Genomic DNA, 27,195 nt, shown 5'->3' on the forward strand with positions numbered 1-27,195 from the left:
AATTTAAAATATATTTTTTCTCTTTAAATGTTTTTTTTTTTTTTTTTTTTTCCCTTTTTTGGGGGGATACCCCAGGGAGAGGGACCCATAGCCAGCTGTGTCTCCTACTGCCATTCTCCCAAGTGAGCTTGGCACAGATTGGGGAGGGGCTGATTCCCCCCACAACACTAATACCTCTTTCATACAAGGCAGTGGAAGGAGGAACAAAAGATCAGCCCCTCCCCTCCACTTTCTGGCACAGAGGGAGAGCAGTTACACTTACAAATATATATATATTTTTTATATATGTCTATTTATAAAAATTTATCACACTTGATCAGAGCTGTCCCCCCACCCTTTCAGTTGACCCCAAGGGAACCAGATACTAGCCGTGGGGCCATTCCCTGGGCCTTGCTCTCTTGATGCCTCTCTGGCCCTGGGCCTGCTGATCAGTGTGAGGTAGAACTCAGAATTATTATCCACCATGTTCTGCAAGGAACAGGCCAGCTGCTAAAGAGCAGTGCCTCTATCCACAGTACCCTGTGGGCTCCTGACCCCAACAAATCCTAATGGATGAAGGGAAGCACCTCCCACCCCACAAGTCCCTGTGGCCTGAGCCAGAGTCAGATCCTGTACTGCAGCCTCTCTTGAATTGCCGGATCACTTGCGCCTGCCAAAGATGGACTTCTTCCCAGGATTCTTGTTGCCCACACTTAAACCGATGAGGAGCCGGGCTTTCTCCTCCTCTTCCTGCTGCTGCACGTTGAGGTCTGATTTAGTTTCCAGCTTTCCCCGGACTTCAGACCCTGCTGCAGGCTTCAGCCTTAGCTTCTCTTTGATTACCTGATAGGTTAGAGAGGAGTAAAAGGGAAGGTAAATATTAATGAGACAGGCAAAATAAATCAAGTAGACCAAGTCAGTAAAGATTTATCAAACTTACATGAAGGCACAATGGGGCAATTCAAATTATAAAATCTCTGCTTTCAAGAAGCTTACAGTCTATTAGAACCCACTCTAAACATGAAGTTGTGCCAGCCCTCACTTCCCTAAAAATCAACAGTAGTTAACATATATACAGCAGTCAGTAAACATTCAGTTTAACCATTTGAGCAAAGTCATGGAGAGGACAGGGATAAAAGTCACTCACTTCATTCACCTGCCCCTTTCCCAAGGCTGCTTGTTAATACATGCATCTTACAATGAAAAGCTCCTGAGCAGAGGATCTGCTTGCCAGCCCCTGCTAACCAAACAGCCATGAATTCTGCCGGGATACCTGGGCAACCAGGGCTTTGCGGCTGTCCCTCTTGACAGCCATGGCAAAGTCTAGCCATGTCCATGTGTTGTTGTGGTACTCCAGACAGGGCAGCACCAGGTTAAGGTCGCCCCAGTCCACACTGTTCTTCTCACCCTGCAGGAGGGGGAGGGAAAAGAACAGAAAAAAATACATCAGCTGCCAGTTTTAGTCCAAGCCAGTACTTGAGTCCAAGTCTAGTACCTTCCTGCAGCAGCAACCTACAGATACCTATTTCCCCTTATCTCAGTCTGGTACTGATTCCTGAGGGCAGCAGAGGGAACAGATTTATCACCCACAGACAAGCTTCACAAGCTGAACTATCTCTGTTTTTAATCTCTGATCTTATGCGGTGCTGTTCCCACACTGTTCTAAAAAGTGCTGGGGGCGCTTCCCTGGTGGCGCAGTGGTTGAGAATCTGCCTGCCAATGCAGGGGACACGGGTTCGAGCCCTGGTCTTGGAAGATCCCACATGCCACGGAGCAACTAGGCCTGTGAGCCACAACTGCTGAGCCTGCAAGTCTGGAGCCTGTGCTCCGCAACAGGAGAGGCCGCGACAGTGAGAGGCCCGCGCACCACGATGAAGAGTGGCCCCCGCTCGCCACAACTAGAGAAAGCCCTCGCACAAAAACAAAGACCCAACACAGCCAAAAATAAATAAATGAAATTTAAAAAGTGCTGGGGAAGGGCAGACCTTGTAGCTGACGCACAGTGGAACCTGTGGGATCTTTATGTAGATGAAGGAGTTGTTCATGGCAGCTCGCTCTTTCATCTTGTCAATATCATCCACAGGGTGCTAGGAAAGGAAGGAAAGAAGAGTGTGCCCCATCACAAGAAACTCAGGACCCCAAACATCTCCATCTCCTTTCACCCCTGGAATAGACTCAAAGGAAACGGAAAGAAATCCCCAGCCAGGCCAAACAGTGTACCCCAAGACTCTCCCATTTTTCTATCATCAGGGGCATGTCTGATACCTCAGGTGCTTTGCGAAATGACCTTCTGACCCCAGAACTCCGATTCAAGCCCTGTGCCACACCCTTCCCAGGGCCCAGTGGTGCTGTGTCATCTGTTGCAATCAGTTGCCGAGGCTTTACCACTGGTATTCCTATAAAAAAGCAAGTACACTAGCTGTTGTCCTCTTGCTGAAGCTTCAGCTGTCTCTGGGGCTGCTACCTCAGTCTTCTGGAGCTCCACCATTAAAGTTCTCACCAGTAGTCACCAGTTTGGACTTATCTTCTTCATCACCAACCTCATCATCTTCCACACTTCGTCCAGGAAAGAAAAAGCCCATTATTCTATGAAAGAACTGGTGTGTCAGCTGGATGGTGAGAGGCACCACATTTACCTAAAGAGGAAAAAGGCTGAAGAAGCAATTAAGCTCAGACATCATCCCTCTGTTTACCTACCCCTAACATAACAACGCACAGATAGTTTTTAACTGCCTTTTGTTCCTGGGTCCCCAAAGGACTGTTTACTAACCTCAAAGTGCTCCTTAACAGAAATACCCCCAACGGGGGGCCGGACTTTGCTGAAGAGGCGAAGAGCTAGCTGTCGCCCAGACTGGCAGGAGCTCTGGGGCCGCAGGACTACCTGTAGAATAAAGAGTAATAAATCAACCCACAAATCCTCTGCAGAGGAGAGACGGAGCAATGGTCTTGCTAAGCTGGGCAAGCTTCCACCATCTCAGATCCCATGGTTTCCCACAGTAGGTTTATGTGGAAGGGTCATTGCAAATGCCCAGTGTTAGGAAGCATGGGAATGGGCTAGGAATAGGGAAATAAGACTTACCTTATAGACAGCATTGGGGAGGAGGTTGTTCATAGTGAACCAGCCCAACTCCAGAAGATGTTCTGCTGTGTCATCAGATTTATTCACCTATAAAGACAGATTCCCCCCCACCCACCCCCAAACCACTATAATAAGCTTTTCTCAGGAGCTTGCTAGAGTACTGCTACATATATCATTTGTTTTCATGGCCAGGGCACTAAGTGCCTGCAGTACTTTCCAGTCACTGTGACATTCAAAACTGGTCTCACGGGCTTCCCTGGTGGCGCAGTGGTTGAGAGTCCGCCTGCCAATGCAGGGACACGGGTTCGTGCCCCAGTCCAGGAAGATCCCACATGCCGCGGAGCGGCTAGGCCCGTGAGCCATGGCCGCTGAGCCTGCGCGTCCGGAGCCTGTGCTCCGCAACAGGAGAGACCACAACAGCAAGAGCCCCGCGTATCGCAAAAAAAAAAAAAAAAAAAAAACTGGTCTCATTTCCAAATGGCCCTGGGGGGTTGGAAGAATAATGAATAATGTCCTGTCCTCCACGCCATGGGTAACTGCAGGAAAGCTGAATGCCAATATAGAATTAATGATTCTATTCTAAGCTGGACTTGGAAGATTACTTCCCTCTGAGCCACATTTCTAGGGATAACCTTATTCAATGAGGGAAGCATGTGATCAAGCTCATCTATATATTATTTAATATTATAAGCAAATGTGTATGAGCGGCACTCTCTGCTCATGTTTCTATCATTATTAATAACCATTAATACCATCATTAACAGTCATATAATAATCAGTCCCTTTTTGTTTATCTCCTTTTGTGAGTTAAGACTCCTGAGAAAGGTCAATGCCTCTCAATACAGCTGTCTTTGTGTGACTGTATACACCCAATACCTTGCTGTAGAGGAACCGCTGCAGCTCCAGTTCAGCAATTCCCAGCTGTCCATCTTCCTCTGTCAAGCGCCATCGTGCCTGAGCAAAGTAGAACTCGGTGCGGCGGACCACACTCACATCTTCTTGCTGCTTTCGCAGCTCCATCTTGTTGGCCTGCTGCAATTGGAAATCCTTAAAACACCTATAAATGGATAGGAGGGTCAAAGCCAATAAGGGCAACAGCATTTGGGTTAGGGGTGGGGCGGAATGCCCTAGAATGATGCAGGAGGTAAACCCAGAGATGGACCTATTCTAGAACAGCTATTCCCTAAATTTTTTCATTGGATTTGTTGCTCCTCAAACCCTGGGCCATGGGAGCACAAATCGCATCTTTAGTTCTACAGCTTCTTGAAAAAGTAGTCTGTTCCTACTGATAACCCCTATGATTGTATCTGCAATTGTGTTCCTTACTGATCAACTTCAAGACATTTTATTTTTAGTTTAGTTGCACAGTATCAAGGCAACAAAAATGATCTTTCCGAACCACCTGTTTTTCTCCTTTCCCCGGAGGTACTCTAGTAAGGATCCTAAGAAAGGGCTCTTCTGTTCTCAACCTGTTGGCCAAGTCCAACAAGACTCATTCAGGAATAGGTGCCTGCATCTACTACATCAGCCTTTGATAATACACACTAGACCTAAAGACTTATCAGAACACAGGCAAAAGAAATTGACTCCAGCTGGGGCGCTGGAAAAGGGCATGGAAAGAATGCTGTGGCACCTGATGAGGATGTTAAGCTCTTCACTTTCCAGCTGTAGATTGGCCTTCTCCTGGTTTAGCTGCAACTGAAGCTTTTGGTTCAGGTCAAGCAGGTTCTCATTCTTGCTGTCATCCTGCAAAGACTAGGGAGCCAGATAAGGAGAAACTGAGAGATTTCCCTTGTCCCAGGAGACTTCCCTGTCCTCAGACTGCCCAGGAGACTACCTTCATGATAGAATACATCTGCTTCTCCAGCTGCCGTATCTGGGCCACATGCTGCCGCACAGCCTCCTGTAGGTGTAATATGCTGCTGCGCTGCTCCTCAGGATTGCTAGAGATCTCAAGCTGGAACCTGACCCGCTGCTTCTTCTCACTATGCTCCTAAAGGAAGGGAAAAGGAAATGAACAATAGACAAGTCTTGTAGTAAAGTAAAACAGAGAAAGGAACAAGAAATGATGATCTCTTCTGCAAAGCTCAACTTTCTCTCTCACCGTTAGTGAGAGTAAGGGGTAAGCCAATGCAGAAGATTTGGCAATGTGGATTTCACAAGAAGCCAGTCCCACAGGGTAGGGATAGAGGTGGGAAGTGGGAAGTAGTTTGTTTTCAGAGGTATGTAAGTGACTGAGTAAAGAACTGACCAAGAAAAACAAGTAAACAACTCTACAGTCTTAGGGACACTCAGACCTTTCCTAAATAACTAAAATTTCAACTGCTGTGCTGACTAACCACAGAGCCCTTTTTCAGTCTGAAGCATGGCTTTTCTTACTGGATCCCAAATAAAGCACAAGGTCTGGAGATTCCTGTGAGACTAACTGGCATTCTATAAGGGCCCATACTCACCTTCCGCTTGGGTTCTACATGGAGCAGCAGGTTGTTGACGATATCCAGGATCATGGCATACTGAGCCGGGTTTGTGGAGATTTCCAGCTCGTGATGGATGAGGGTGAAGGTATCCACAGCCCCTAGGTAATTGTTAGCAGCTAAATAAGAGACTCAGTTTCTCCCTAAATGTCTACCCCATCTCCTAACCCATATCTAGAACCACTAATGTTACTTAACCCCATAAAAGGTCTTGGTGAGATATGCTCATGGGTAGAAACATGTGCTTATTTCAGAGTCAAACAATATCCATTTATTCCAGTAAGTTTTTTTTTTTTTTTTTTTTGGCCGTGCCTCACCCTCGCAGCATGTGGGATCTTAGTTCCCCAGCCAGGGATCCAACCCGCACCCCTTGCAGTGCAAGTGCGGAATCTTAACCACTGGATCGCCAGGGAAGTCCCCCATTTATACCAGTTCTATTCTCTCCTAACAGAACTTTAAAAATGTAAAGCAAAGTGAAATGTTAATGCCCTAGGCACACTGGGACTCACTTAGTAACACTTCTGCCTCAAAACCACTAAGGAAGTAACTACTTTCACAAGTTCCCTAGTCCCCTCCTAAAAGCCTTTCAAAGCCTGAATACCTTCCTGCTTCTTTAGGAGATCTTCCTTTTCCTGGTTCTCATGAACCTCAGGTGGCTTAATCTGAGTTGCCAGCTCAGGATCAATGTCATGGCTGTAACTAATATAGTACATTCGGCAGCTGCAGCGTGAAATGATCCGCTGGACTTGCTGGGCTTGTTGCGCCTCAGCTGGCTGGTTCCAATCTGCGAAGAGGTAGGAAAGAGATAAGAGAAAGACATTCTCAAAAGAGGTATTGTGAGAGCCTCCCAGCTATATGTGATGTCTAGGGAACTCCAGACACTTGCTTTCAACATAGCCTAACACAAAGTGGTCCTACTCCACATATATTAATCTTACAAACAGGTAAGGAAATGAGGCCCCTTAAGGATGCATGTCTGCTCCTAACCACATAATGGGGGAAGAGGTGAGAACTGACCTGTGGTAGTGGTAACCATGCCTCCCACTGCCTGCCCGCTCTCCATCAGCTCCTGCACAGAGTCCAGACTACGCTGCCGGTGCTCCTCAATATTCTTTACCTGAAGACAGGGATATAGGCACCTTTAACCCCTGGGGGACCAGTAGCTTGTCCTGCACAAGCTCCATTATATATCTCCATTATCTCCACTATACAAGTTTAACACTATCTAGATTTTCACTGCCTGGAATAGCTTGAAGAATCTCCCAGGGTAAAGGACGTATGTCCCTCTCTCCTGACCCAAACCACCCAATTCTCCAAACCCAACTGAGTTACATGCACGTTTTGCCAGGCCTCAGGCCAGAAAAATACAAGCTAGGTTAAAACCAAATCATGAAAAAAAAAAAAAAAAACCAAATCATGTCCCACCTCACACCCATTAGGATGGCTACCAAAAAAAAATTAGAAAATAAGGCAAGGATGTGCAGAAATTGGAACTCTATGCACTGTTGATAAGAAGTAAAATGATACAGCCACTGTGGAAGTTCCTCAAAAAATTAAAAACAGAATTGCTGTATAATCCAGCAATTCCACTTCTGGTTATATACCCAAAAGAACTGAAAGGAAGGTCTCAAAGAGAAATTTGTACTCCCATATTCATAACAGCATTATTCACAATAGCTAAAAATATGGAAGTATCCCAAGTGTCCATCAGTGGATGAACGGAGAAGCAAAATGTGGTATATACATACAATGGAATTCAGGTTTAAAAAGGAAGGAAATTCTAACACATGCTACAACATGGGTGAACCCTGAAGGCATTACACTAAGTGAATAAGCCAGTCACAAAAAGACAAATATATATGATTCCACTTATATGAGACACCTAAAATTTATATATATATATATATATATATATAAAAGAGAGGTATTTAAGAGTTGTCAAAATCACAGAGAGAGAAAATAGAATGGTGACTGCCAGGACCTGGGGGAAAGGGGAAGTGGGGAGTTACTGCTTAATGGGTATAGTTTGTTTTTCAAGATAAAAATAATTTCAGAGATGAATGGTGGTGATGGTTGTACATTATGAATGTACTTAATACCACTAAACTATACACTTAAAATGGTTAGGATGATAAATTTTATATTAAGTTTATTTCTTTCTTTTTGGCCACACTGCGTGGGATGCAGGATCTTCGTTCCCCAACCAGGGATGGAACCCTTGCCCCCTGCAGTGGAAGCACAGAGTCTTAACCACTGGACCGCCAGGAAAGTCCCTTTTTTTCTTCCCTTTTTTTTTTTTAAGTGTTTATAAATTTTATACTATGTATATGTTATCACAATTTTCAAAAATGGAAAAAATGCAAATCATGTCATGGGCAAAAAAAATTCATCAAAACCAATGACTTCCCACCCATTTTGGTATTCGTGTGTTTGTGTTCTTGCTGTTTTCTGTCTTCAGACCATTGTGACACTGTTGCCATGGGGGAAGGGAACTGAATTCTTTTGACACTCTCTGCCAAGCTGAAGTCAAAGTGAATAGAATGAGTGATATGAGAAGAACATAAACAATCTGTCAAGTCACAAAAAAATTCATATAGGAAAGGCAAGATCAAAGTCTTTCCCACCTAAGCCAAGGACATTCCACTCTAAAGCTAATATCACAGCCTGAGAAAAAACGAGTTCACTTGCAAAAGAACGCATGCCTAAAAGAAGCAGAGGCCCAGAAAATGTCAGATCTTGCGTAGTTCATCCTGCCTATCTTTGCGTGAGTAGTTACCACCTTCTGTGCCTATCTCCTGAGACTACTGGTAAAGGGTACTGCTTGCCTGAACTACAACTGTAATATACCAGCAGGACCTTTCATATTACCAACAACCTGACCCTTACTTGGCTTGACATCTGATTAAATGCTTATTACCTCATATAACTTATACTTGGGGTTGAGCCTTAAGGTCATTGGAGTAAGAAGTACCAGCCAGGGAGGAGGGAAGAGGGATTAGCTTTATCCCCATTGAGTAGAATGAAAAATGAAGTATTCACATTGGTCCTAATCGGATGTAGCTGGATCCAGTAACTCATCTGAATGTACCATGCCCAGCACAATGTGGACACTTAACACCTGTTAAATAAGTAACCACAATGCAGAATATTGGCTAGGTACATCTCATAACCATTAGATCTCCCAATAAATCTGATGCAATTATATCACAGAAATTATAGTACAAATTTAGTTTTACCAAGATGCTGAAAAGAAAATTTATAGCTTAGTCCCTTCCAACTGCTTACAATCTCACCTTCTAACAAAAACATTTATCTTGACATACACTAAGACTTCCTCAAACATACTGACTTAAAAGAATAAAACTGGGACTTCCCTGGTGGCACAGAGGTTAAGAATCCGCCTGCCAATGCAGGGGACTCGGGTTCGAGCCCTGGTCTGGGAAGACCCCACATGCCGCAGAGCAACTAAGCCCGTGCACCACAACTACTGAGCCTGTGCTCTAGAGCCCACAAACCACAACTACTAAGCCCGTGCGCCTAGAGCCCGTGCTCCGCAACAAGAGAAGCCACCACAATGAGAAGCCCACACTTGCCGCAACTAAAGAAAGCCCGTGCGCAGCAACAAAGACCCAACACAGCCAAAAATAAATAATAAATTTTAAAAAACAAGTAAGACTACTTTCCATCGGAATGAAGCTTTGTATTTTTCAAAGTACGTTCTCATTTGATCCTTTCAACAGTTTTCTGAGAGTGAAGTATTAACTCAATTTTACAAATAAAGGTGACTTCCCAAGGGCTCATGGCTACTAAAATAGCAAAGGTGAAATCAGAACTCACATAATAACCTGCCTCCTAGACAAGAAGTCTTTCTACTCAACCTAACCGATTTGCTGAAACGACCAATCATCTTCATAAGGGATGAGAGAAAGGGCAGAGAGCATATCTAAAATTCTCAGGCTTACTGCCTGTTTCTTCGGCTGCCTGCTGATTAGCGTGATCTTATTAACAGGGGTCAGCAATCTCAAAAACAAAAAAGTTCTAACCCATTTTATTCTCATGTAGGGAAATGAGAATCTCCCTTGCAATGAAATAGAATAGTATGAGATTTAAAAAACAGAAAAAGCACTATGTGTTCACAGATCACAGGCCAGAGACTGCCAACAGTTTCTACATTCAAGTGTTATCATCAGCCTCATTATTCTGCCAACCTGGTAGCAACAGGTACTGTCAAGGATCTTGCAAGCTATTTTGGCAAAAGGGGCCAACTATGGAAAACTGGAGATACAACGGGCCTTCCCAGCCCTGCTGACTAACCTCTAACCAGAGCTGTCGGCCATCCTGCTCAGTGGGGCTGCTTTCAGTGGTGGCAAAGTACTGCATGCCATCCAGTAGGCAAGTCCAGGATGTCTTTTGCTTCAATGTGTCACCATACCAGGCTGGATGGTGTTGGCACTGCAGCAGCTGGGCTTTGGCAGCTGACACAATGACACAGCCTTCTGTCTCCGCTCCACGAAGAACCATCTACGCCAGAGACAGAAGCAGAGTCACAGCACCAGGGCCACAAAGAAGATGGAAGGTTAGTGAAAGGGCCTGTACCAATGACTGCAGCTGGCTCTAATTCTGGCTTACTGAGTGCACGCTACTGGTTTTTAGTAATGGAAGTGATTATCCATGATACCTGTTAGAAAGAATAATTTTTTGGAGCTCTACCCACCTATTCTTATTTAGAGGTGGGAGAAGGTAAACACATATGACTATGATCTAGCCCTATCTTTGGGTGCTCTAGTAAAGAGAAGGTACCTGGCAGTTGACCAGTTCAATAAGGCAGTTTCGGTTATATATGTCATCCGTCTGGCAGGCAGCAATGCCACACAACTGGTCACTCACACCTGACTCCTCTTCTGTGAACACTACAAACCTATCTGTCTCTTCAATCAGCTTCTGCAACATGTAGGCACCTGGCAGAGAAATATGAAGTGGGGGAAAAGCCACAGAGTCAAAGGGATAGAGAACACATCCAGGGCCAAACTGATCTTCCTTCAATTTCTCTAGAATGTATTCTCCCCAACCTGCAACTCCAGCCCAGCCCACTCCACCCCTTGACCCCTGGGTAAGGGTTGTCATTTCACTTTCCTTCAATTTTAATAAAAGTAACAGATTCCCAAGAGAGACTTAGAAATGCTATCTAAGTGGTAGCAATCCTTTCTCTTAGGCATATCCACCTCTGAATTACTCTAGGATCTTTTTTCCTTCCATTTTGTTCCTTCTCCTTTTCATTTCATATGGTTTTAAATACTATTTGTTTGTTTACCACTCCTTTCCACATAAACTACTCCCTTGCCATCAGTGTCACTGTTCTCCTAGCTCTACTGCTTTCTCCGATTATGACTTTAGATCCTCTACCTTCTCCCAGGTTTTAGAGATAAGTATATCCCCTAAGGTCTGTCCTTGGCCTGTTCCCTTTTCTTTCTTCTAAAGAGTTTGTCCAACAGTGTTGTGGTTAAGAGCACAGTCTCCAGAATTAGACTAGTCTGCCTATGTTCAAGATCCTATCTCTGCCAGTTACCTGATTGTAACCTTGCTTGCTTTAACCTCTGTCTCAGTTTCCTTGTGTGTAAAATAACACTAACTATCTAATATGGTTGTTGAGAGAATTAAATGGAATAATAATACATAAAGTATTTCGCAGGGTACCTGCCACACAGTAAGCAACTATTATCTCCTTGGCATTAACTCTTAGTTCTATGCTGAAACTCCTAAGTCTCTACCTCTAGCCCTAAGCTTTTAGATCCTCATTTCCACCTGTTTTTTAGACATTACCTAGAGGTACTACTTACACCACAAACTTAGCATGTCCAAATATGAACTTAACAACCCTATACCTCCCCAAACCTGTTTATTAGCCTCTGGCTCTCCTAGTTACCATCAGGCCAGTCACCAGGCTCAAAGCCTCAATCATTATCACTTTATCCCTATTTTAACTCCCTCTTCCAACCAGCTGCCAAATCTCTTACACACATAGTAACATTTCTATTCATCCCCTCATCTCTATTCCCACTGCCTCTACCTAATTCATGCTCTCCTTTCCTCTTGCTGAGACACCATAATAGTTTCCTAATTTGTCTCCCCCACCTCCAGTTTCTTTCCAGTCGTCTTTCCACTGCCAGATTTATCTTCCTAAAAGTAAGATTCTAATGACACACCTCTATTCAAAAACCTTTCCAGTTTCTTTCCACTGCCAGATTTCTCTTCCTAAAAGTAAGATTCTAATGACACACCTCTATTCAAAAACCTTCAGTAGTTCACCACTGTTTACTGAATAAAGAACAAAAACTCCTTAGCCTTGTATTTTTGATGGTCTACCTGCAGTTTTCCCTTCCAGCATCTTCACCTGTAGCTATACTCTATGCCAACCCAAACAGACTGTTCACTCTGCTCTGAACATATTGAGCTTGACCGACTCCACTCCTTTTCAGGATGTTCCCTTTGCTTTTAATGCCCTTGCTCTTCACTTCCACATGTTCAACCCATACTAAGCCTTCAAAGTCCAGCTCAAATGCTACTTCCTCAATAAACCCTTCTCTGATTACAGTCCCTCCTTCACTACAGTCAAGAACAGCTCACATATTCTTTAATTTCTCTCTAGCAGCACTTATCATTTTTCACCTTGTTCTTAAATTCACCATGAACTTGCATTCCTCTGTACTTGTTATTCCCTCTCCCTAAAATGCCCTCTTTTCTTTCTTTGCCTATCAAACTCTTACTCATCTTTTAAGACCCATCTCAATTATATTATCTTCTCTGTGAAGCCTTTCTAGACTTCCCTATGCTGATTTAAATACTTTCTTCTTGAACATTCTTACAAAGCGTCTTCATGACTCTCCCCACACACACCCCCAACTGTGCTGCACAGCATGCAGGATCGTAGTTCCCTGACCAGGGATCGAACCCGTGCCTCCTGCAGTGGAAACACAGAGTCTTAACCACTGGACCACCAGGGAAGTCCCTCGTGACTCTTAGTTTCAGAGCTTCCCCCTCATCTTTACATCCCTAATGTCTACAGTCATGTCTGGTACATTATAAACCCTCAGTAAAGCTAAAAAGTGAATCTATGAATGAATGAGTGATTGATTCAGTGAATGAATGAACTAATCTTAGCCCATCCAGAGATGATAAACTTGCTGAGTCAAGTAAAATATCATATATTCTGTATCTCTCACTAAACCCAGCACAGCGCTCTGTGCCTATTAAGTACTCCATAAACACTTGTTGACTGAACAAATTAATTCATCAAAACACAAAACAATTCTCTAATCCTTTGTTTCTTTTCCCTAGTCATTCTAAGTCATCACTCCTTCCTGATCCTCTTCTCCTGGCCAAAGGACCAGACAATTTTTTTTTTTGGCCACACAGTGCAGCACGTGGGATCTTAGTTCCCCGACCAGGGACTGAACCCGTGCCCCCTGCAGTGGAAGTGTGGAGTCTTAACCACTGGAGCGCCAGGGAAGTCCCATGGACCAGACCCTTTAATGCCCCCCATCACTGCTATGGAAGACCTAGGTGGCCTAATATGGAAAAACAAGTTTCATCTTTACACACAGATCAAACCAGTCATAATTTAGTCCTTCTCAAACTCCTGTCCAAGCCCACATAAACCTAACCCTATGGAGTCTCGTCTCCCCCAGCTTACCTCCTGAAGATGCCTTATCAGGTTGTCCACTAAAGCTGGGAGTGTTGACAGGAGGTGGAGCTGGGGCGCTGGTCGGGACACTCTGCTTTGGCTTTTTGGCTGGCATCTGGGGATCAATCTTTAACCCCTTCAGAGCCTCAGTAGAGAGATTACGTTTGAGTACAGCTGCCTTTTTGTAGCCATCATATAAACCAAAGGCAATGTCCCGATTGGTGGTTGTCCAAGAAGCCCGTAAATCTACCAAGTGCAGCTGATGTGTGTGAAAAGCAGGATCCCCAACTCGAGTAGAGAGCTCCTAAGAAACAGGAAAAGAACCTCAGAGTAGCACAGAAATTCCCAACATTCCTCCTAGACCACAAATGCAGAGATAAAAAACATGCTTGTTGAGTAACAGACCTGTTCTGAGGGATACAAGACAACCCTAGAGAAAGAAAACCTAAGTGGTCTTAGTGTGTGCACTAGATTACACTCTGACTATACCCACTGTATTTTAAATGACTCAAGAGAATTTCAACTAAAATCCTTCCTTAATTGTGTGTGGGGGGGTGGGGGGACCACCAAATAAGGCACTAGAAACAAAAAGTTTCACTCTATTTCCTGAAGAGCAAGAGACTATCTTTACAAGGAGAGGGGGAAAAAAGGAATTTTCAAAAAGAGGGATGCTGATACTAGTGAGTGCATCATAAAGTAACAACATATATGATTAGAGTGTAGTTAGGAACATCACCAGGGACTTAGCCTGAAACCTACTGCTATGGACTGAATTGTGTACCCACACCAAATTTGTATGTTGAGGCCATAATCCCCAATGTGACGGTATCTGGAGATGGGGCCTTTAGGAGTAATTAGGTTTAGATGAGGTCATGAGGGTGGGGCCCTCATGACAGGATTAGTGTCATCATAAGAAGAGACATCAGAAAGCTTCCTGCTTTTCCTGCCAAGTGAGGTCACAGTGAGAAGGCAGCCATCTGCAAGCCAGGAAGAGAGCCCTCACTGGAGGAACCTGGTCCTCACCAGGACCATGCTGGCACCTGATTTTGGACTGCCCAGCCTCCAGAAGTGTGAGAAATTTCTGTTGTTTAAGCCACTCAGTTTATGGTATTTTGTTATGGAAGCGTAAGCCGACTAAGACACCTACTGATATAGATAAGGCAGTTTAAAGAGAATGTGTCAGGCGGTACCTCCTCAGCTGTGCGATTGCTGTGCCGTTGGTAGGTAAGGGAGGACAGGCTCAGTAGGTGGGTCTTTGTTACCAAGGGATCAAGGCAGTGGTCAGCATTCTCTTCAGTGGGCGAGGCCATCAGGTAAACAGTCACCTGACTTAAGTCACTAACCATCTGGGTCACACTCCAGTCAGAGATGAGGCGCCGCATCACTGTGCCCGCTGAGAAAAAGAGGCATACAGAGCCCATGCAAACCAGTACAGAACAGTGTGGGGCAGAAAGAGAAGGGAAGGGAACTGAGAAAGAGGACAAGGAATAGGCAAGGACAAGTGGTGGGAGCCTTTGATCTTACCTTGAGGTATAAGCCGCTGAGTTCCCCGAGTGAAGACGTGGCCCTGACTGCACTCAATTTGGATGCCACGTTGCTGGGCGAATGAGGCCCAATAATGCACCTGGCAACAAGAGAGCATAACACTGAATGAAGGATGGCATCAGAGAGACGATTCAGAGACCCAGTAAGAGAAAACTAGAGAAGGGGAACAGAACTGCAGATGTCAGCAGCACCGTCAAAGCTGACCTGCAGCTGGGGAAAGAGTGCAGTATAGGAAAGCTGCTTGTAGTGCTGGCCGAGTTTCTTCTTGCTGGGTTTCAGGTTATTGAAGAGCTTTCCCCTACAAATAGGCCTTGTGACACTAGTCCAAGTTGCCCAGAAGTTCTGCATCCAGCGCAGGGTGCTACTATACAGCAGAATTCGGGGCTGGGATATTGCTGCAAAGGAAACGACAGACATTTCCTAGCTGTGGTTAAAACACAGAGACGAAGCTAAATCCTTCCCTAGCTTCAGGTTTTAGAGATTTAAAAACCCAAACAGCACTCAAGCCTCACACTCAATATCCCCAACACCCTCTCCTTTCAAAGACCCAAGCTCTCTACTTTCACCAATCCTCTTCCAAAAAAACATCTTGACCCAAACCCTCCTTTGCTCTTTTCCTATCCCCTCTCCAGAGGGTCAAGCTGAAGTCCTTGGTGTCTTAAGTTCATCCTCCCAAGCCCTTCCTCCCCGCTGCCCCAGATCCAAGCCTCACTTCCACTGTGCCGAGTCAGATCCATCTTGATGGAGAGATTGAGGTTCTCAGAGCGAAAGGCCCGGTAGGAGTCATGAAGCTGGCCCAAGGGCACCTCAGGCAGGAACTCTGGGGCCCGTAGAGTGACACCATGGTGATCATGGGGGTTCCCATGACATAGCCACTGCAGGTCCAGTGTCATGCAGAGGTCAGGCAGGTGAAGGAAGCAGCAGTCATCATACCTGGCTCACAACAGAGCCCTGGCCCTTAGTGCCCTGGTCACTTGCAGCCCCTCGGCTCTTCCCCTCTCCCCCCACCCTGAGTCCCACACCCTGTTGAAGCCCCATCTATCACTCCACTCACTTAGAGGCTGTTCTCACGTTGACATCCAAGTCACCCTTGAACACAAACTGACCAGGTTTCCAATGAAAAGACAGGTGGTTCCACTCCCAGTGCATATTTTCAGTTGTGTTGTATGGATCCTATAACCACCCCAAAAACTTGGTCAGATATGAATAAACGTATCACCTTCACCTCCCAAATCAGTACCTTTCTCTCTTCCCCCATGTGCTGTACAAGCCCCAACCCTACCATCCTAATAAGAAAACAGTTCCTCTGGACCCCTCACCTCAGTAGCCAGCTGGTGCAGGTTTGCCTGTTCAATGTCCATGTGCCAGTCCCCATGGAACAGAAGACGGCTCTTGTCCCACCAGGGCAAGGGTGGGCTGGGGTCAGCTGAGGGCTTGGTCAAGAGGTCCACAGACTGGCCAATCAGTGTCCAGGCTGGATCCCAACACGGGCCCCATACCACTGTGTACTGGAAGATTTCCGCTGGGGTAGAGGAGCAAAGGGCACAGCCTGCTATACAACTTCATCCCTCTCTTCTGCCTTCACTCCAGAAAGGCCTCAGCTCATCTCCCACCCCAGCCATCACCAACATCTCAGTCAAATCATTTGCCCTCCTCTACTCACAGTGAAAGTCGTGATAGAACTTGAGTGGGGGCATGTTCCTCTCCACTTCCACGTTACCCCATGGAAGCCCCAAGTGCAGGATTTGACGCCGACGTGAGCAAGGCTGACCGCTCTGCTCGGTGCCCACAAGTCGACCCATCAGCCGCCAGTCACGGATCTCAAACAAGTACCGGGGATAGTCTCTTATCCGAACTGTTATTATAGGGAGGATACACACCAGCTACTCAGGAAACTGTCTTAGCACTCTCGGGCACTTTCCCCCCCCGCTTCTATTTTTACCCATCTATTGATATTTTACAAGATCAACTGAGAGAATAAGAGTTGGCAGTCGGCAGCAAGACTGAAAAAGTGCACGGAGACCCTGAGCAGACAGTGAGGGGAATAACACTGAGATCCAAGAGCCGCACTAACCCTGAAGATGACTGTGTTAGTTGTACCTTTGTGTTTAGCCAAGCGGTTTCAGGGTGAAATTCAGGAACAAAAAAAGGGAAGAGGAGTCCACCCATCCCACTCCACCCACCCCAAAAACAGCCACATTTCCCAATATAACTGAGCTCCTCTGTAATCACTCAGAGAGCTCCCTGGAGCTCCAAGGGCAAACACTAGGCCCTGCAAATAGGGAAGTACTACTTACCCAGAAATGTCTTGACACTGCACTTAAGCATACGACACCACTGAATGACAAGATCTACCCCCTCCGCAGGAAAAGGGCTGCCTGGATCAAGCTCTCGAACCTGCTCTACCACACGCTCAGGCCCGTGGAAGGAGGCATCTGCCAGAGCCACCAGCTCTAGCCCTGCCAGGCTCCAAGTGAGCAGTGCCCGGCGCATGGGTGTGTTGCCATAGAGACGACGGGAGCGCTGGATGTAGATTTCGATGTTTTTATGTTCCAGAGAGGCATAGAGCTCCTCAATTTTGCGGGCAGGCAATAACTCCCCATGCTGCTTCCGAAGAGCAGCCACTTTGGCATCCAGCAACTGCAGCCTTTTGGCACTCTCCTTACTTTCATCCTTCATCAGTTCATAGTTATCACGAAGTTTCACCTCAAAAATGTCATCCAGGAAAACCCATGAGAAGTGCTGAACCTTCAAGAGTAGATCAGGTGGGAGGTGGGCAGAGCTTGGAGAAGCCTGAGAACGAGTTCCTCCATGCAGTCCCTTCAGCCATTTCTGAACTCCCACAGCCTCATCCAGAGTTCGAGAAAAATCATACTGATAAGGAAACTCCACTGAGACTGAACCCAGGGAGAGGAGCCAAACACGGTTCCGGAGGGTCTGCAGCACAGGGAAGGGGTTCCGGTGGAGGATCATCTCCTCCAGCTCAGGCAGCAGCTGCACCTCCACCTCCTTGAAGTTGAAGATGCTATTGCCATCGAACCCAGCAGCCAGCTCTGGGCAGTAAGCCTGCAGTGAACCCCCGTGCCGGCTCAGAGACACACTCTCTGCAGCCAGGGTGATGAACCTGTCCTCAGCTACAAAAGCTGTCAGCTTAGCTGTGCTCACCTCTAGAGTCAGGTTTAGCAGCCGCTTTGGGGGAGAGGGCTCAGGGGGACAGCCTTCTGGCTCACAGGCAGTCTCTGGAGTCTCTAGTGCAACAAGTGGAACAGCCTCAGGAAACAGAGTGGCTCTTAGTAGGTCTCGGCACTGCAGGGTGGCCAGGATATGCTGGTACAGGTACATGTGATCTGGAGGGCTCCAGAGTAAGGTCAGCCCTGCACCACACTGAACCTTTAGAGAGCAAGAGAAAAGGATCTATCAATTACAATGTCCCAGAACACAAGAGACACACCTGGCTGAAGAACCATCTCCACTCAGAAGTCTCTCCTGAGTCATCACATTAATTACCCCCTTGTTTTGCTCCTCTTTGCACTAATAAACTGAGCTAACAGTTCTTAACTTATACTTACAAGCACTTACACTTTTTTTTTTTTTTTTTCTGCGGTACGCGGGCCTCTCACTGTTGTGGCCTCTCCCGTTGCAGAGCACAGGCTCCGGACGCGCAGGCTCAGCGGCCATGGCTCACGGGCCTAGCCGCTTTGCGGCATGTGGGATCTTCCTGGACCGAGGCACGAACCCATGTCCCCTGCAGCGGCAGGCGGACTCTCAACCACTGCGCCACCAGGGAAGCCCCATTTACACTTTTTAAGTCCTCCTCAACTGGATTCTAAATTGTCTGAGAGTAGAGGCCATGTATTTTATTATTTTTTTAAACATTTTTTTTTGGATGTGGACCATTTTTAAAGTCTTTATTGAATTTATTACAATACTGCTTCTGTTTTATGTTTTGGTTTTTTGGCTGTAAGGCATGTGGGATCTTAGCTCCCCGACCAGGGATCAAACCCACACCCCCTGCATTGGAAGGTGAAGTCTTAACCACTGGACTTCCAGAGAAGTCCCGAGGCCACATATTTTAATTCTGGTATCTACCACAGTACATCCAGTATATACACATGTACTCAATAAGTTATTTGGCTTTATGTTTCTGCTCATGAGTTATCTTTCTATAACAACCACACTCTGTAAAATAACCATTGCAACAATCAACTGGAAAATGTTTCATGCATTGATTGCACCTTGACTTAATTCTTAAAATGTATAAAGAGTACTGGTCACACAAGTTAATACAGCAATTGACCTATGGGAAAGTATGCCTCAAAGAAGGGAGTAAAGACCTTGTCAGCTTGAAAAACAAAGTCAATTCTCAATAGTTAAGCAGAGAAAATTTAAATCCCAAGACAAAAAAATTCCTTTGAGTTCCAATCTCTGAAAAGGAAACTCTTCAGTTTCCAAAGGAAGCTGAAGTCTGATGAACAGCAACATATCCCACTCTCCCCTCAAGAGGGCCTTACATCTGTCTGATACTCTGAGGAGAAAGATATTGGGAAGCCTCTCAAAACTTTCCAGTGCCCCCATCTTCAGATCTCTTCCAGTCTTTTGATGAGCTGAGTGCTTCAGTAAAATGATACCAGATCGTGACCTTTAAAAGCCCTATATTTTTCAGATATATGCACTGAAATCTTTACAGTTGAAATTATATGTCTGGTTTCTGCTTCAAAATAATCCCAGAGGGCTTCCCTGGTGGCGCAGTGGTTGAGAGTCCGCCTGCCGATGCAGGGGACACGGGTTCGTACCCTGGTCCGGGAAAATCCCACATGCCGCGGAGCGGCTGGGCCTGTGAGCCATGGCCGCTGAGCCTGAGCGTCTGGCACGTGTGCTCCGCAATGGGAGAGGCCACAACAGTGAGAGGCCCGCGTACCGAAAAAAAAAAAAAAAAAAAAAATCCCAGAGAAGAAGGCAGGGATGACTGCTCAGAGTTTAGCTAAATGAAGTTGGTCGTAAGTTGGTAATTATTGAGCCTGGATATGGATGCATGAAAGTTCGTATATTCTCTCTAGTTTTATATATATTTTAAATTCCACATTAACAGTTAAAAATGTACAAAACAAGGGCTTCCCTGGTGGCGCAGTGGTTGAGAATCCGCCTGCCAATGCAGGGGGCGTGAGTTCAATCCCTGGTCTGGGAAGATCCCACGTGCAGCGGAGCAACTAAGCCCGTGTGCTACAACTACTAAGCCTGTGCTCTAGAGCCTGTGAGCCACAACTACTGAAGCCGCATGCCACAACTACTGAAGTCCACACGCCTAGAGCTCGTGCTCCACAACGAGAGAAGCCACTGCAATAAGAAGCCCACGCACTGAAACGAAGAGTAGCCTCCGCTCACCACAACTAGAGAAAGCCCGCGCGCAGCTACGAACACCCAACACAGCTAAAAAAAAAAAAACAAAAAACAACAAGCCAGGAAGAAAAGAACAACCACGAGGTGTTATATTTCTCATAGGTGAGTTTCACAACATGACTCAAGACTGGAAAATGCTCTAAGCCTAGGAAAAAACCAACCTGACTCCACCTCCCCACAGAAGCATTACCTCTAGAGATCGGATGCTGCTGTGATAGGTGATGGAGAGCATGGAGAGGCTGAGCACTGGAGTGGGGATGTCAGGAGCCTTACAACAGGGTTGCATCTTCTCTGTGACCGACTTCACCAGCGCAAGCACAAGTCCTTGAACACCCACGGTGGAGGTTTCAGCACTTCCCAGGACGGTCAGTGTGTCCAGTCGGATCTCTGAAGCACCTAACATCCAGAAACCATGTCAGGCTTGGTTCTCAGCTCTCAAATGGCAACTTTAGTCCTCACTCCCTCCTTCCTTATTCCTTTCACTCTAGCTATCCTTATTCCCCACACCTCCCTAACCTCATTTCTCATGTTTTAGGGAAGTTTTTCCTCTCCCATTTTAACCTAACTAGATCTGGCAGGGCCAAAGAAGTTCCCAAACTCCTACCAATTCCCCAGAGGTATATCAGTTACTCTCTAGAACTAGATACACAAAGAAATAAAAAACTGACTGCATCTCATTCTCTTGATCAGATATCAAAGCTGTCTTTTTCTCATGCACCTTGCTATTTGTAAACCCTTAAGAAACATCAAGAAGCCCAATAGTTATGCAAGACCTTCCAACATTTCATGCCTCTAATTTAGAAAATTTTCATATAATTGGTCTTATTAAGTGAGAAGGAGCAGCATAATCTGCTTAGGTTACAAGCCACCCACTTCAGTATAGATTTCCTGTCCCACTTACCGACCAGGGCAGAAAGGGTGAACAAGTTCATGTCCTCCACCTTCAAGTCCACCTTCCACAGTAACGACACAGATTCCCCAAATGAAGATTCCCTAGAGACAGCTGACTTCCCAGATTGTGGGCCCATCAAGGACAATATCCGAGAAAGACACTGAGCACAGGTATCTGATACTTCTACCTGCAGTCCTCGGATGGTACAATCAAGAAACAGGGTATCTGACTGAGTGCTGGACAGGCCCAGAGGCTGGTTATAGCTACCCTAGAAAAGAAGCAGAAGGGCTCCATCAGAAGCATGCCAACACACAGTTCCGTAACGCACTGATGCATCGTCTGCTGCCAAAAAAAGATGCTCAGTGCTCTAAAGCATGGTAGGATGAGGAAACTTCACAGGCTACTACTCACCAAAGTCCCCACCTACCTGTAGTGTGAAGGAGTCCAAGACAAGCGCCTCACCCCAAACATGCATATTGGGTGGGTGGGGTGCCCGCTGAATGTGGGAGTCACTGCCCACCCGCCAGCAGAGGTGGTCCACAGTCAGGACACCCCGCTGATGGATACTTTGTGGTCTCAGGTGTTGGTAATCTGAAAAAAGAAGGTGGGAGAGAGGAGTTCTTTGGAGCCACAGTGGCCATCAATTGGGCCCAGCTGCACTAAAGAACAGATTCTTGTTCCTCTTCCATCGCACAGCCTTACCCAGAGAGATGGAATTGAATCCCAAGGCAAAGGGTGGTGTATCTCCAAGCTGAATGGAAACGTTGACATTGGAGATGGAGGTGCTAAAGATGATAGGAGCCAGGATTTGAGGGAAGGTTCTGCATAGGGATAAGACATCACTGTTTGATAAGGAAAGAATTGCAACTTCCTACTATATAACAGATTCCTGAATCTCTCAAAAGACAGGGTGAGTTTTGTGATTCTCAGGATGGGAGGCAACTAGAAAAAAACAGACTGAATTCATCAGTTCGCTCCCACTCCCAGTGATAATCCAGAGACTTATTAGGTTGAACCAGATGACACTGCCATTTTCGTAGATCGAATGTGATGAAATCAGTATATCTTATGATTTAACTTACGACAATCAAAAGCATCGCTTCCGAACTGACCTTAAGTTCTCTATGCAACACAATGCAAGTACTACACAGAGTCATGGCACTGCTGACATGATCTGTCACCTTATAATCTAAGGCAGACGAGATAACTGTTATCATTTAAGTTCAGTTCAACAAATGTTCATTTCGTATAACAAGGAACTGTGCTGGGCATCGAGGACATAAAAGCAAAGAGGACGTTATTCTACCACCAGAGTCTAGTCTAACAGGGAAGATATATAAAATAGGTTTGCTACCAAGTCTGGGCTACTGAAACTGAGATTTAAAAAGCTCAAACAATCAGGGACTTCCCTGGTGGCACAGTGGTTAAGAATCCGCCTGCCAATGCAGGGGACACGGGTTCGAGCCCTGGTCCACGAAGATCCTACATGCCGCAGAGCAAATAAGCCCACGCACCACAACTACTGAAGCCCGTGCGCCTAGAGCCCGTGCTCCGCAACAAGAGAAGCCACCGCAATGAGAAGCCCGCACACCACAACAAAGAGTAGCCGCCACTCGCCGCAACTAGAGAAAGCCCAAGTGCAGCAAAGACCCAACACAGCCAAAAATAAAAAGATCAAACAATCAAATACATATTTAACACAAAATGCCACTTTAGACCCCAAAATCCAGGAATCCGCCTGATAAAATGGTGGCTGAAAAAGATTACACTGACCTTTTTTTCGTTTGCTTAATAACAGATGAACTAGACTCTTGGGTCTCCAGGGCTAGCATGTGCAGCCAGTGAGAGAATTCCAGGTGCCGGTAATGAATAATACAAGTGTTCAGAACCAGGGAGGCTGCGAGGTCAATGGTGGTCACCTGGAAATAAGAACACCAGAACTGTGGGCTTAGGTTTAATTTCATTAGCTCATGATGCGACGATGCACGCAGAAGAAGAAAAGGAATGACAACACACCTGCACACTAGCCTTGAGGGAACTGAGGCAGACAATGCGCTGGCGGCTCTGGGACAGCAGCAACCCATCTGTAAGGGCAAAGGGCAGATCAGAAGGAAGCACTGGGAGGGCAAGAGGTAAGACTAGAAGAGAGTAAGAGGCAGGCAAGGAGATGAACAGGTCACCAACACTATTTTCTTTCAGTACATTGCCACCTCCCCTTCCTCGGTTACAGTGATATTAAATTAAGAAGACCAAGTGGGGCATTGGGGAAGAGTGTGTCTGGTCCTCCCATTCTCTCTCAGTACCAGTATCCCCACCCATGGACCTTTCAGAAGGAGTTCAGTGCTCATCTGTGCCATATCAGAGTTTGCTGTGAAGCTTCGAAGGGGCAGCTGATCCTCATCACGGTGGTACAGGAAATGCAGCAGCTTCAGTGTCCAATTGAGGTGCCTGGACCAGAGACAGACTCTGGCTTAGAAATATGTGGGATGCTATTCCTACTCCCTTTATCCCCTCAGACAAGCTCAGTGCAGCTACTAGGCTGGTTATGGAGACCCCAGCACATAGCTCCAACTAGCACTCTCCACACTTCTGTCAGGAGAGATCTCACCTCTTTTGACTATTCATGGACAGCACCACACTTATGATCTCCATCTTCACCTTGATTTGGTCTGGCAGCTGCTGAAGGAGGTACAGGCCAGGCAGAGTTGGCTCAGCCAAGTTCTCTATCACCTCTGAAAACATGAATGAATAAGACAAGAGCCATCAATCCTTAACACTCAAGTCTCCCAACATGCTGTGCCCTCTTTGGCCAAATCCTCCCACATAAAGTAGGCTAAGCAAACACCCAATCTTAGGTCATAACGCAAAGATCCCAGAGATCCAGGGACTTGCTGTACTTCCTTCCCCAGAGTCTAAAAAAACAGTATGGAAAGCAGGTTGTTACAATGAAAAGAATATGGACTTTCGGGCTAAATAATTTAAACCCCATTTTCACTACTGACTAGCTAGGTGATCTCAGTCAAGTAACCTATCTAATCTTCCTAGGCTTCAGTTTCCTCATTTGTGAAATGTTAAGGAGTTAGTACAGGAACATACACAAAACACAAAGTACAGGTCTAATTCATAATTACCCACTAAATGTTAGTTCTTTCACGCACCACAAGCAAATGCCCTATTTCCTCTAGCTATCCTCAAAGGCCAGGGTCAAAGGCCATGGCACTAATAAATCACACCTGAACAAGTGGTGAGACCACTACTTCTTTTCAACTTCCAAAATAACCCAAGAACAGGGAAGCTAAGAAGCTCACTGACTGGGGCTTTACCTGAACAGGGAACAGGCTTGGATGCCAGGCCTGGGCCCTGGCGCAGCAGCTGACTATGGAAGAGGCCCTCATGCAGTTCAGCATGGAGTGTCCACACATCCACAGTGATCGCCTTCAGCTGCCGGCTTCTGATGCCCACCTCTAGACACAGCTTTAGGGTAAGCGAGAGCTCCGCTAGACAGGTGGCCTCCTATAGGGAAGATACTCCTCTAAGGTGTGAATGCGTAGGGAGCTTGGGATCAAAATGCTGTGATCTGGAACACATCCTTGAGGGAACCCCATAGCACACAGAATCTGGAATGTAAGCCCTAAGCTCCTTCATACCTCATGCCCAGAAGAAAACAAGGCATCTGAATGACCATGGCATACTCACCAACTGGCCACTCTTTAGAACTTTGCTGTTGATCTGACTTAGGCTCACCTCACATTTCAGTCTGGGAAAGGAAAAAAATTAACAGCACTTGGCCCCTTTTCTTACCATTTACCTTCAATCAAGCTTTGTGGGCTGGAAGGCACAAGGCAAGCATTAAGTGCCTAATCTTACTCTCTCCTCAAATTACACAGAATGAGAACTTGACACCTTGATAAGAAAGCCCTGACATCCACCCACCCTAAAACAACTATAAGGCAAGAAAGGGACTAGCAAACCTTCTACCCAGTGCTTACCTCTTCCCATCACTATCCAAAAGCAAACTGCTATCTCTGATCTGAATATGCCACAAGGATTCAGAAGTAGCCACCTTGAGAACCATGATGTTTATAGAATCTACATGAATGGAGAATAGCTGAAAAAAAGATGCAAAAATGAATGATAATTAACATCAAGGCAACGTCCTTCCTTTCCAGTGGAAAAAGAATAAGAGGCAGCTCTTAGTATTATGCCTCAAATACAGTATTAAAAATCCACCCATGACTCCACAGCCAGCCATTCCTACTTCAGCCCAGCAAAGTGGGAAAGCAGTCTCACCTGGCAGAAGATCTTCAATAAGGATGGGCTGAAGGACAGCTCCTTTTGGTGCATCCCAGTACTCTGGGAGAATGGGGCAAACAGGCCAGAAACCTTCTGTAGGTCTGTTCTGATACGTACTTCGCCAAAGCACAAGGCCACATAGTGTCTGCCCAGAAGAGAAATCTCACTGCCATCAGGTCCATCCCTTCCACAGCAGTCTCTTCCCCTCCCTCACATTCACCTTCCCATCCTCCCTAAAAATGTAGCTCAAATCATGGAAGATAGTCTCATAGTAGTTATCAATATCTGTCCCACAAAACAATAGCTTCAAGGCTAATCCAGAGACATCAGCAAGAACCCACTTCCCTCCTCGGGCTGTGAGGCCTCTGTAACAGAATCTCATTTTGCAAACCACAATCCCAAAATATTCCCCAGGAGGAGAGTGAGGTGATAGGGTACTCACGGCAGATCATGGCTAAGGAGTTTGCTGGAAATCCACAGACTATCAATTTCCTAAAACAGTGTGGGAAGAAGCTTTGTACACTAGCTGCTAGGCAAGCCAAGAGCAGCGTGACAAGATAGGAAGGGGTCTAAGAAGAGGAGGACGTGCTATAGCCCTTCCACTAAATATTCTCTATCCCATTTCCACCAGCTTCTCTCCTCGGCACTATATCCTGTTCCTCTAATGACACTGATTGACCTTGTTTAGTATTTCTCTTTCATGGCTATGTTGCCCTGTTTCCCCTCTTACATTAGAACAGTAAGCTCTTCTACTTTCTGTTATCTTTGTTCTGTGCTTTACTTCTGTATCTTTCTTACATGCCCTGGACACCATGTGCCTTATAAGCATTTATAAAAGAACAACTTGCATCAATTCCAGTGTTCCTAAACTAGCTCTAAAATCATCTTGGCAAAGGGATGGCAAGGCCGGGGTTAACTAGGAAAGCCACCAGAATATTTTTAAAAAGGAAATTAAAAGTTGAAATTCAGTTGGATCAACCCAAATACATTCCCAGGAAGTTTCCTAGGACTCACCACTGTTTGCTGGTGCTGCTGAAACTTAAGACTGACATTTTGAATCCAAAAAAAGGAGCCAATCTTTAGTTCTGCCTGCAGCTTCCGCTGACACCACTTGGTGGCCAACCGGACCACAAGCCACCTGCAGAAAAATCCTTGTGAGTTCATAGGACCCTCTCCCAATTATTGCCTCCCTCACCCCCTGCGGGTCCTAGAAGGCCTTGCAAAGGGACATGAACTGGAGGTGGATCTTCTTGGCAACCCTCCTGTCTCCCAAAACACCACTCTGTCACATACATTCAGCCACGCTGATCAGGACTCTAGCCCCAGAGTGTCCCCTCCACCCAGATGAAACAAGCCGAACTAAACTCCACCTTTTAAGTTGGAGACAAAAGAAAGCAACCCCTCAAATCCTCGGGAACCCCAGAGGTAGAGAGAAGAGGCCCCAACAGGAGTCGAAGTACAGGCATCCGTGCCAGATGTGCCATCACATAACCCGCAAAAGGTCTCCTTCTCCGCCCTCCAGACAGGTGTCTGCGGGAAGGCAGTGCGGGCTCACACCAGCCCGGCTCAAATGCCGCTCTCCCTGGGCAGCCAAACCTGTTACGGCTCCCCAGGGCGAGGCTGCAGGTGCCCTTCGCGCTCGGGGAAGGGGACGTTCAGGGGCATGTGGATGGGGAAAGAAAAACCAGCCAGCCGGGCCCCCCCTCATTCACACCCCTATCCGCTCCCCAATCTCAGCATCTTCTCAGGCCTCGCCCGCTTGCTCAGTCTCCCCCCACTCTCGGTTCCTCCGCTCCAGCTCCGGTCGTACGCCCCGGCTCGACCCCTCCCCGCGTTGCGCGCCCCCTCCTCGGCC

The 27,195-nt window shown here is 46.3% G+C and overlaps 1 protein-coding gene across 2 annotated transcripts; it reads right to left on the reverse strand.

The window, feature by feature from the left end:
- Nucleotides 1-117: 117 nt before the first annotated feature.
- BLTP2 (bridge-like lipid transfer protein family member 2) lies at nt 118-26,483 on the reverse strand. 2 transcript variants are annotated; one of them, XM_024734726.1, is made up of 38 exons: nt 26,355-26,483; nt 25,783-25,832; nt 25,338-25,485; nt 25,037-25,155; nt 24,744-24,804; nt 24,371-24,560; nt 23,656-23,779; nt 23,371-23,495; nt 23,064-23,131; nt 22,821-22,966; nt 21,750-21,868; nt 21,475-21,638; nt 21,057-21,315; nt 20,346-20,551; nt 17,056-18,148; nt 16,422-16,613; nt 16,078-16,280; nt 15,813-15,931; nt 15,471-15,691; nt 14,963-15,153; nt 14,738-14,837; nt 14,404-14,606; nt 13,223-13,517; nt 10,333-10,490; nt 9,847-10,053; nt 6,550-6,649; nt 6,134-6,316; nt 5,512-5,633; nt 4,896-5,051; nt 4,692-4,813; nt 3,935-4,115; nt 3,059-3,145; nt 2,750-2,860; nt 2,480-2,615; nt 2,245-2,375; nt 1,965-2,066; nt 1,253-1,387; nt 118-822 (listed from the first exon to the last, which is right to left on the reverse strand). In XM_024734726.1, the coding sequence occupies exons 3-38, from the start codon at nt 25,389-25,391 to the stop codon at nt 640-642; spliced, it is 6,366 nt and encodes a 2,121-aa protein (XP_024590494.1). In that variant the 5' UTR covers nt 25,392-25,485; nt 25,783-25,832; nt 26,355-26,483; the 3' UTR covers nt 118-639. The 2 variants fall into 2 exon arrangements, 1 of the variants encoding a protein (XP_024590494.1); XR_003001775.1 differs by lacking the exons at nt 118-822; nt 1,253-1,387; nt 1,965-2,066; nt 26,355-26,483 and having other exon boundaries at nt 2,480-2,631; nt 22,821-22,987; nt 25,783-25,826.
- Nucleotides 26,484-27,195: the final 712 nt, after the last annotated feature.

This window comes from Neophocaena asiaeorientalis, unplaced genomic scaffold (genome assembly GCF_003031525.2).
Source record: "Neophocaena asiaeorientalis asiaeorientalis breed wild unplaced genomic scaffold, Neophocaena_asiaeorientalis_V1.1 scaffold129, whole genome shotgun sequence".
Classification (NCBI taxonomy): domain Eukaryota; kingdom Metazoa; phylum Chordata; class Mammalia; order Artiodactyla; family Phocoenidae; genus Neophocaena; species Neophocaena asiaeorientalis.

Coding starts and splice junctions, on each gene's coding strand:
- BLTP2 (XM_024734726.1), bottom strand. CDS start 25,391: ATGCACCAAAAGGAGCTGTCCTTCAGCCCATCCTTATTGAAGATCTTC. Junction 23,132..23,370: donor CACTGAACTCCTTCTGAAAG/GTCCATGGGTGG, acceptor TTGCCCTTACAG/ATGGGTTGCTGCTGTCCCAG. Junction 21,869..22,820: donor ATTAAGCAAACGAAAAAAAG/GTCAGTGTAATC, acceptor ATCCCTATGCAG/AACCTTCCCTCAAATCCTGG.